Here is a 9,883-nt window from a genome sequence, read left to right on the forward strand (position 1 = left end):
TCACAACCATCCGTAACGAGATCTGGCGCCCTCTTCTGGAGTGTCTGAAGACAGCTACAGTGTACTTACATATAATAAATAAATAAATCTTTAAAAAAATTAAATTAAATTAAATTAAACTTTAAAAAAAGCCTTAGAGAAGTACGTGAAAGGAACAGGACACAGTAATCAGGGAAGATACTGATGTCCTCAGACTGGGGCTACCCTGAGCTCCCGAAGCTTCAGGTGGCTGTCACAGTAGGGCATCTGGGCACACAGACCTTTAGTGCTGGGACCTGGGTCTGTAAGAGCAGAGCAGGGGACACAGACGTTCTGGCCCAGAAGCAGCATTCTTTGTAACTGATCCCAGCATGGATGGGGGAGGGGGAGGTGAGGCTCCACCCCGGCTGAGGGGTTATGGGCAACTGAGGGCCGCTTGAGTTAAGGGAAGTCATTTTTCCACAGGGTCTGTTGCATGGTCATCAGTGCAGCATTACCTAACTCAATGTGTCACAAAAATAAACAAGAACATCAAAGGGGAGACGTGCATATGTGTGTGTATGTGTGTGTGTGTGTATGCATAAAATTGTCAAAGAATAGCTTATTTTAAATTAAAAGTAGGTGCTAAATATTATTAGTAAATGGCTTTAATCTCAGCACTGGGAGGCAGAGGCAGGCAGATCTCTGAATTCAAGGCTATCCTGGTCTACAGAGTGAGTTCCACCTTAACCAAGGCAACATAGCAAAACTGTTTCAAACAAACGAACAAACAAGCAAAGCAGGCTTCATACACAACTTGTATAAGATTCCACAATGTACCTACACTCAACAAGCAGCACCTACTGTGTGCTGGGCCTGCCTAAAGCACACCCAACTATCTCTTGAAACACATTTCCTTTTTCGTGAGATAAGACATTTCTGCTCCGGAGCATCAAGAATCCCTGTCAAGTTTCTCAGCGGCACTGGTGGAGCCTGGTGGCCAACAGACTGACAGGGCTCTAATGCAGTAGCCACAACCCCTGAGACTGACTTCAAGGACAGTGGGTGTGGCCCGGGAGCTGGCTGCCACTTCTTTCCAACTCTGTGGCCCCAGGACCATCACTGAGCAACATAGCCCCTTAGACGGCTGGGAAGATGGAGTGTCCAGGTGAGATACAAGCACCGCATAGTCGCTGAGCAGAGATGGAGCCCCCAGCTCTGAGAGCAGCCATGTTCCCTCTGTAGGGCACAACATACTCCCTAAGAGCTTTCTGCTTTGATCTTTACCCCTCCTAATTCTGAGAAAGTAGGAATACACATGTCCAGATGTCCCAAACCCCATCTATTTACCCGCTGTGGTACTGTACATATCTACATCTATTTCTGTACAAATCTACGTGTATCCCTATTGAGTTTCATTTTTATTTTGATCTTGATACCTTTCATCTTTCATCAGTTCTCTTAAGTCTCTTCTTTTTTCGAGACAGGGTTTCTCTGTATAGCCCTGGCTGTCCTGGAACTCACTCTGTTATCCAGGCTGTCCTCGAACTCAGAGAGCTGCCTGCCTCTGCCTCCCAAGTGTTGGGATCAAAGGCATGCATTGCCACCACCAGGCCTTTTTATTTTTTTTAAGTTTTTAATTTTATATGTCTGGATGTTTGCCTGCATACCTGTCTGTGTAGGACATGCATGCAATGCCCAGGGTGACCAGAAGAGGGCGTCAGATCACCTGGAAGTGAGTTACAGATGGTAGCCCTGCCCCGTGGGAGTGGAGGGGGGTGGTGGGTGGGGTTTCAAAGCATGGTCCTCTCTGTGCTCTGAGCCACTGAGCCATCTCTCCAGCTCCCCCTTTCCAGTGTTTCAACTGTATGGTCATTCACAGCATGCTGAGAACTTGATTTATATTTTCCAATCATTTCTATTTCTCAGTCTCCCTACATAAATGGATCGGCACTCGGAAACAGACCGAAAAACCCTTCCCCTTGGGAAGCCACAGAATCATCCTGGGATTTCTACGAGAAATCTAGGGCTCTGCCCTCCTTATATCTCATCTCTGATCTGCCTTAAGTTGGCTGTGTGGACTGTATCTAAATTGGGTTTGTATTTTCCCCAGATGGCTACCCAACTGTCAACACTATTTACTGAATGATTCACCTCCCCCAACCCCAGTGATTTGAAATGCCATCTTTTATCATAAAACAACCCCCATTAATTACTATGTGTATTTCTGGACTCTGTACTATGTTCCATCATCTGTTTATACAAGCTCTGTACAACAGCGTCTGACTGCCGCAGTCTTTGTCTGACAGAGGGCAGAATGGGCTCTAGACGGGAGGCAGACAGGAAGAGGGGGCAGGAGGGAGGGACCCTCTAGGGAGAAGGGCACAGACACCTTAATTCCCACCAAGCTGTCTGTCTTGGGATAATGCATAAAACCTACTAACATCAGTCCTGTGTATGCACGCGCGCGCACACACACACACACACACACACACACACGCACGCACACAGTATCATGTGACTTCTAGTGGGGAGACGGAAAGAAACACAGAGAAGGTGTGGGCCAAAGGGAAGATTACATTCAAGTCCAAGGTGAGCCAGTGAGTTTACTGAGGCCCCTAGCAGGACCACAGGTGACTCGCCGAGCAACTATGAGATCCCCTGCGTAACTTACTGTCCAGAAGCACCAACAAAAAGTCCTGCTCCAGTCAACAATGTCAGGGTGAGAGACCTGGGGACCTCCCGAGATGGGAGGGCCTCCCTTCTCCCCCAGGAGGGCACTCGAGAGGGAAAGACCTTACAGAGTCCCGTGCTAAGGTGATCCCAGCTGCTCTTGTTCACAACAGTAATGGCTATGTCCAGAGAAAGGAAATATACAACACATTTGCTTACACACTCGTACATTTATATACACATACATGTGTTTATACACATATGCACATGTATAAACAAGAAGGTACTGACAAGTGGTGGTGGCGCAGGCCTTTGAGCTCAGCACTTGGGAGGTAGAGGGAGGTGGATCTCTGTGACTTTGAGGCCAGCCTGGCCTACAGAACAAGAACAGAGTTCCAGGACTACACAGAGAAACCCTGTCTCAAAACAAACAAACAAACAAACAAACAAACACAAAGAAGTGGATGAGAAGGAGGGGACTTCTAACTCATGCTACAACATGGGCGTATCTTGATATCCTCACGGGCAGTGTTCCCATCGCCTGTGGCTGGCGGCCCCAGCCTGTTCCCCAGTAGGTGCTCTTCACCAAGGCCAGGGAATGAGATAGCAGCTGCCCACTGTGGAGCTGGACACAAGAGAAGTCTCATGAGGGGTTTCCACACATGTTCCAAGGGGCAAAGGTCTCCCAAGACTCCTTCTGGGAGGCCTGTTCCCACCCACTGAGGTCAGCTTCCCATCAGACCTCCACCAGATTCAAGATAAGAAAATCAAAGCCAGGTGTGGACCTTTAATCCCAGCACACAGGAGGTGGAGGCAGGTGGAGCTCTAGGCCAGCCTGGTCTATGTAACAAGTATTCTGTCTCAAAAATAAAGAAGGAAAGAGAGGTTACGGGAGGTATTAATGTCCCACAGGCTTCAGAAACACAAAGGGCTGGACAGTTTCACAGTAACCCTCAGGTGTGAAAATGAGCAGAAAGTTCCGAAGGGCAGGGGGTGTGGTCGCTCACACCTGTAATCCCGGCTCCTTGAAGGTGGGAGGTTGAAGGGTGGAGCTTAGAGTTCAAGGTCATCTTCAACTACATAGAGAGTTAGAAACCATGTTGGACTATATGAAACCTTGCAAAAACAAACAAACAAACAAACCATAACACAAAACAACACAATACAGGCTTGGCAGTGGTGGCAAAGAACTTTAATCCCAGCACTTGGGAGGCAGAGGCAGGCGGATTTCTGAGTTTGAGGCCAGCCTGGTCTACAAAGTGAGTTCCAGGACAGCCAGGGCTATACAGAGAAACCCTGTCTCAAAAAAAAAACAAAACAAAACAAAACAAAAAAAACAAAAAAGAAAAAAGAAAGAAAAAAAAGAGAGAGAGAAAGAGAGAGAGAAAGAGAGAGAGTGAAAGAAACCAAACCCAAAACAAACAAAAATCCCACAAACATTTCAAAAAATGTCTCCTCACTGAAAAGGTAAGGTCAAGGAGCCAGGAAAGCCCTCTGGTGAGAGTGGCATTCAGGGCACAATGCCCAGTGGAAGAACCCAGAGAGCCCCTGACCTCATGCTTGCTTCCTGGGCTAACTACCTCTCTCCCACCAAGTCTTCAGAGCTGGTGTGGGGCCCAGACCGAGAAGGCAGTCAACCTGTGCGGAAAGACATGCTCTCTGCAGCAGGCCTCAAGCAGAGGCCATGCACGCACACCATAAGGAGGCCATGCACGCACAGAGCTGAAGTCAGAAGCCTGGGGCTGTGGGCTCACTCCAAGGCCCACACCATCCGAGGCTCTGGGTCACCATACATATTCCTGTACAAATGGGGGTGGGGTGGGGGGAATAACTCAAAGTGAAGGTCCTGATACCCTGAGGCAGCCGAAGAGATGTCAGAGAAGACGCGAGGATGAAAACCTGACAGGATGAGGGATATGACTGAGGTAACAACCTCTAGGGAGGCACCAGCGGGTGGGGACTCTTGGAGGGTGCCTGTGCCACCACCTCAATGCCCTGACCAGGAAGAACACGGGCGGTCACGCTAGCGAGTGTTCTTGGGTCTGGAAGGTTCACACTGGAGTAGGCAGAGAGCAGCATCATAGTTGGCACAATCCTATACACAGATGATGTAAACGGCCGGGTAACTCGGGAATCTGTGTGACGGACCTGCAGAGAGCACGGTTTCCATGCGTTCTTTTGGGATATCTGTCTCTGGGTCTGCATGTCCTTCTTGTGCTGTCTCTGTGTCTGCGTGTCCTTCTTGTGCTTCACTGTGTCTGCATGTTCTTCTTGTGCTGTCTATGTGTCTTTATTATTATGATTATGATAATTATTGTTCTGCTTGTTTGTTTTCTCCTATTCTGGTTTGATATTTTGTTTTATTTTTAGATACCTGTTTAGAAAACATTAGAAATGAGAGAAAGGATGTGGATTTGCGTGGGTGAGATGAGGAGAGTCTGGGAGGAGCTGGGGGAGGGAAAACCATAATCAGAATATATTACATGGAAAAAACTATTTTAAAATGAAAGAAAAAAATGAAAAATAAATAAATAAAAAGAGAGTACTAACTCTGCCTGCCTGGCACGGGGGGGGGGGGGGGGGGGGGGGGGGGGGGGCTGTTCCCCAGACTGTGATGGTGAGGGACACATATGCACCTCCTGGTGGTCAAGAGACAAGACTGCAGCACTCCCTAGGCGAGGCTGATCTGAGCTACAGAGGCCAACCTGGGCGACAGGATAAAAGCTTGTGTCTAACAACAAAACAAGAGAAACGTGGAAATGAGGCATTGGAACACAGGGGTGTCCAAGGCCAGAGTCAGGGCCCAGGGGGTCTTGGTAGAGCTGGAGTGAGGCACTCATCACAGGGAGGGACGGGGACAGGGGTCAGAGGACAGTGGACACCCCTGGAGGGGATGCTTCAACACTCTCCACTGACTTAACTTCCCTCACTGGGAAAAAGGTGTGACCTGCCACCGGCTCGGTCTGGTTTTTTTTTTTTGGAGAAGAGTCTTCGGGACACATAAAGGGTCACAGGCGCTAGGAATACATGAAAGTAGACTCAGCAGGGAACAGCTGCTCAGCCACCAGCTTGCCGGTCAGTGTGAGGCTGCTGCTTACCTCGTTAGCTCTCTTGATTATTTTATCATCCACGTCGGTAATGCTCATCGCCATGACCACATTGCATCCAAACACTCTGGTCAGGACCCTCCGGATAATGTCAAATCTAACATAGGAGCTGAAAGAAAAACACCGCCAGGCTGTCTACAACACAGAGTCAACGGCGCTAATTTCCTTATTCTATATTTCGGTTCCTCGACACAGAGTTTCTCTGTATCTGTGCAGCCCTGGCTGTCCTGGAACTCACTCTGTAGACCAGGCTGGCCTCGAACTCAGAGATCCACCTGCCTCTGCCTCCCAAGTGCTGGGATTAAAGGCGTGCGCCACCACTACCTGACCAGTATTTTATTTTTAACCTAGTTTTTTTGTTGTTGTTTTTTGTTTTTCCATACAGGGTTTCCCTGTGTAGCCCTGGCTGTCCTGGAACCAGGCTGGCCTCAAACTTAGAGAGACCTGTCTGCCTCTGCCTGTCAACTACTGGGATTAAGGTGTGCGCCACCATTGCCCAGCTCTTAAAAATTATGTTATTTTTGATTAACTTGTTTTATTTCATGTGCATGTGTTTTGCCTGTGTGTATGTATGTGTACCATGTGTGCATCTGAGCATTACATCATCTCTCCAGGACACAATGTTTACTACTGCTACTATTATAGTGTCTGTGGCATGAATGCTGTGTGTGTGTGTGCCTCTCACACACACAGGAGAGGCAGATGTGCAGAATGTATGTTGAGGTCAGAGGACAGTGTTCGGGGCTTGGTTCTCTCCTTTCACCAAGTGAATCTTGGGGATCAACCTCAGGTCATCAGGTTCCTACAAGAGGTGCCTTGGGGGCTGGCAAGATGGCTCAGTGGGTAAGAGCACCCAACTGCTCTTCCGAAGGTCCAGAGTTCAAATCCCAGCAACCACATGGTGGCTCACAACCATCCATAATGAGATCTGACGCCCTCTTCTGGTGCATCTGAAGACAGCTACAGTGTACTTACATATAATAATAAATAAATTTAAAAAAAAAAAAGGAAAAAGAAAAAAGAAAAAAAGAGGTGCCTTTACCCAGGGAGCCATCTTGTGGGCCCCATCATCATTATTCTTGAAAAGAAATGGGTTACAGTGTAACACGCTACTATGTAACTTCCAAACTGTGTTCTACAGTTGATGCTTGGTTCATAGGGAACTAAGCCAAGTACTTTCTTACAAACTGGGTCCCACCTGGAGGCCCAGAAGGGCCTTGTGAGATGCAACAAAAGCAATTACATCAGTTTGGGGATACTGTATTGCCTTTTTTAAGATTACAGCTGTTGAATGAGTTTGCATGTATTTAAGTGTGTAAAAATTCCTGATACAAAAATGTCAAGACTGTTTTGTTCTTGTTGTTTTAGGTCAGGGTTTCTCTGTGTAGTCCTAGCTGTCCTGGAGCTTGCTCTGTAGACCAGGCTGGCCTCGAACTCACAGAGATCTACCTGCCTTTGCCTCCAGAGCTCTGGCATTAAAGGTGTGCGCCACCACTGCCGAGCAACAAGAGCTTTTTACCACTCTTGTTCTCTCGAATTGTCCACACTACCCCAGTGCTGGAGGCAGAGACAGGTGGACCCTGGGGACAAGCTTCCCGGCCAGCGTGGCCTGTTTGTGGACTTCCAAGGCAGTGAGAGATTCTGTCTCAAAACAGACCGAGGGTAGCACTTGAGAATGACATCTGAGGATGTCCTCTGGCCTCCACACTTGCGTTTCATTTAGGTCTAAAAATACCCAATTAAGGAGGCTGGCGAGATGGCTCAGTGGTTAAGAGCACAGACTGCTCGTCCAAAGGTCCTGAGTTCAAATCCCAGCAACCACATGGTGGCTCACAACCATCCGTAACGAAATCTGATGCCCTCTTTTGGAGTATCTGAGGACAGCTACAGTGTGCTTACATATAATAAATAAATAAATCTTTTTTTAAAAATACCCAATTAAAACTGTGCAAGAGTCAGGCAGTAGGTGTATACCTTTTATCTCAGCACTCCAGCAAAGACAGAGACATCTCTGAGTTTGAGACCAGCCTGGTCTATAAAGTGAGTTTCAGGACAGCCAAGACTACACAGAGAAACTCAGTCTCAAAAACAACAAACAAACAAAAAAGTGCAAGACAACAACTAAAATATCAGGAGATGGGAAATGTCAACAAATACTGCTTCGATGCTCCCTGGAGTCTAGCAAGACAGTATCTGGTCAGTGGGTCAGTGGTGCAGCACTTAGAACACTTGGGGGCACTGTGCTAAGCGGCACTTCATAGACAATTCCAGAAACTGTCACGAAGATGTCATGTTGTTACTTCTGTCTTCACTCAAAATAAGAACCATGATTCCAGCAAGAATGTGATCCGTCCAAAACCAGGCAATGATCCCCCACGGTTGGATTCGGGTCTCTGGACCAACCTTAGAAACATCTAATTCGCAAACAGGTCACTCTCTATTCCTTCACAGCAACTCCCTGAGTGTCCAGACATGAGCAATGGGTATGCAACTCCAAACAGTTATAAAGACCAAAGAGACCAACATTCCGGTGTCTCACAATTCCCAGAATGCAATTATCACTCAGTTCACTTAACAGATTATAAAACAAGCTAACAGTTTACTCTTTGCACAATAAATAACCCTCTGACTTTGTCAAAGGTTCAAATCTAGGAAACTCACCAAGCATGGCCAAGGTGTGCATGGTCGTACACAGTCGGTCCACAGCTATACCTGGGAACATATTAAGATCCACCATGTGAGATATGTAACAAGGAGCCCTAAGTCTTCCTTAACAACCTTCACTGAACACGCGCGGTGTTTAAGTGACGCTCGGGAGACCACGTCAGGCTTTCGGAATTGACTTGCCCCTGCGCACCTTCCCGCCCCGCCTCGCCCCGTCCTGCCTCTCCCGGCGCACGCACCAGGAGACGGCGTCCGAGCGGGCCACGATCAGCGGCTCCTTCCTGCCAGTGAGGCTGTTATGCACCTGCACGCCGGTGTCCTGGCCTTGCGGCCGTTGCCATGACCGCCCGCGCCGCCCGAGACCCAGCGCGGCCCGGAGCAGCGGAGCGCCGGGCCCAGGCCCGCGCGCCCGCAGCATATTGGGGACAGATCCAGCGAACAGGCGGAAAGCAAGATCCTGCAGGCCAGGCCCAGCCCGGCGAACCAGAAGCCACGCCCGTTCCTCACGGGGCTCCGCCCACTCCCGGAAGAGGCTACACTCTGCCTGAAGTCTGGCAATATTTAGGCATTTGGGCACGGTGGCAGCGGAAGAGAGGCGGGAACTTCGAACCCTTCCCCATTTTAGCGCAGATCTCCTCGCCTTTCCTTATGGGTAAATTGGGCTCGGTGTACATCTTTCTGTCTGCTGCTGGGACCCGGTGTGCCCCGCAATATGTACCCAATCTCAGCACACCACTCCAACACACTCTACACCACCCCGCGGTCATCATGTCCTCACTTAAACACCTCAGTATGTCCTAATTTAACACACCCTGTACTCCATCATACGTACAGCATATCTGCAAGTATGTACCTTGCCACAATCAGTACATGTAGATCAATACTACATACCAAACTGCTGTCTGCAACCCTGTACATGCAGTATTTGTGTACTTCTTACTGTTCTATGGGCTTAGAATGAAAGAACCACACCTGGAAATGACCCTTTCCTCAAGAACATGTAACTGGAAATGTCTGCTGGAGAAATGACTGCCCTTCCAGAGGACCCAGGTTTGAGTCCTAGCATTCACACGGCTACTCAAAAGTTTGTAATTCTTGTTCCAAGAGGGTCCAAGGCTTCTTCTGGACTCATCAGACACTACATGCATGTGGTCTGCAGACAGACATCCAGGCAAAAATACCCTTACACATAAGAATAAATCATCTAAAACTTTTTAGAGTCAAAATAGTGGCATCCGTCGATAATCAAAGATTTTGGGAGAGAGATACAGGAGCAGCAATGAGTTCAAGACCTGCCTCAGCTGCAAGAGACCCTGCCTTAAAAACAAATGAAAACAAGAGCAGAAGTCTATCATTCATCTCTTGAGAACTGTTTGGAGTTATGTTCAAATCACCCCCACAAATGCACCCCTATTGGTGGCTTACAAAAGTAAAGAGTCCTTTGCTTGTCCAGTCAAGTCTGTCTGATACTAAGCATGCTC

The 9,883-nt window shown here is 48.2% G+C and overlaps 1 protein-coding gene across 4 annotated transcripts in view; it reads right to left on the reverse strand.

Moving 5' to 3' along the window:
* Cars2 (cysteinyl-tRNA synthetase 2, mitochondrial) overlaps nucleotides 1-9,883 on the reverse strand; it is a 43,814-nt gene that overhangs the window by 30,142 nt on the left and 3,789 nt on the right. The window contains exons 1-3 of one of the 4 annotated variants that reach the window (XM_021169842.1): nucleotides 8,642-8,920; nucleotides 8,400-8,450; nucleotides 5,730-5,847 (exon numbers count right to left, since the gene is read on the reverse strand). In XM_021169842.1, coding sequence (XP_021025501.1) covers nucleotides 5,730-5,847; nucleotides 8,400-8,450; nucleotides 8,642-8,820 — 348 coding nt within the window. In that variant the 5' untranslated portion in view covers nucleotides 8,821-8,920. Of the gene's footprint in view, nucleotides 1-5,729; nucleotides 5,848-8,399; nucleotides 8,451-8,641; nucleotides 8,921-9,883 lie in introns of those variants that run through there. The other 3 variants (XM_021169841.1, XM_029480566.1, XM_029480565.1) reach the window with 3 other exon arrangements.

Source organism: Mus caroli, chromosome 8 (genome assembly GCF_900094665.2).
Source record: "Mus caroli chromosome 8, CAROLI_EIJ_v1.1, whole genome shotgun sequence".
Lineage (NCBI taxonomy): Eukaryota > Metazoa > Chordata > Mammalia > Rodentia > Muridae > Mus > Mus caroli.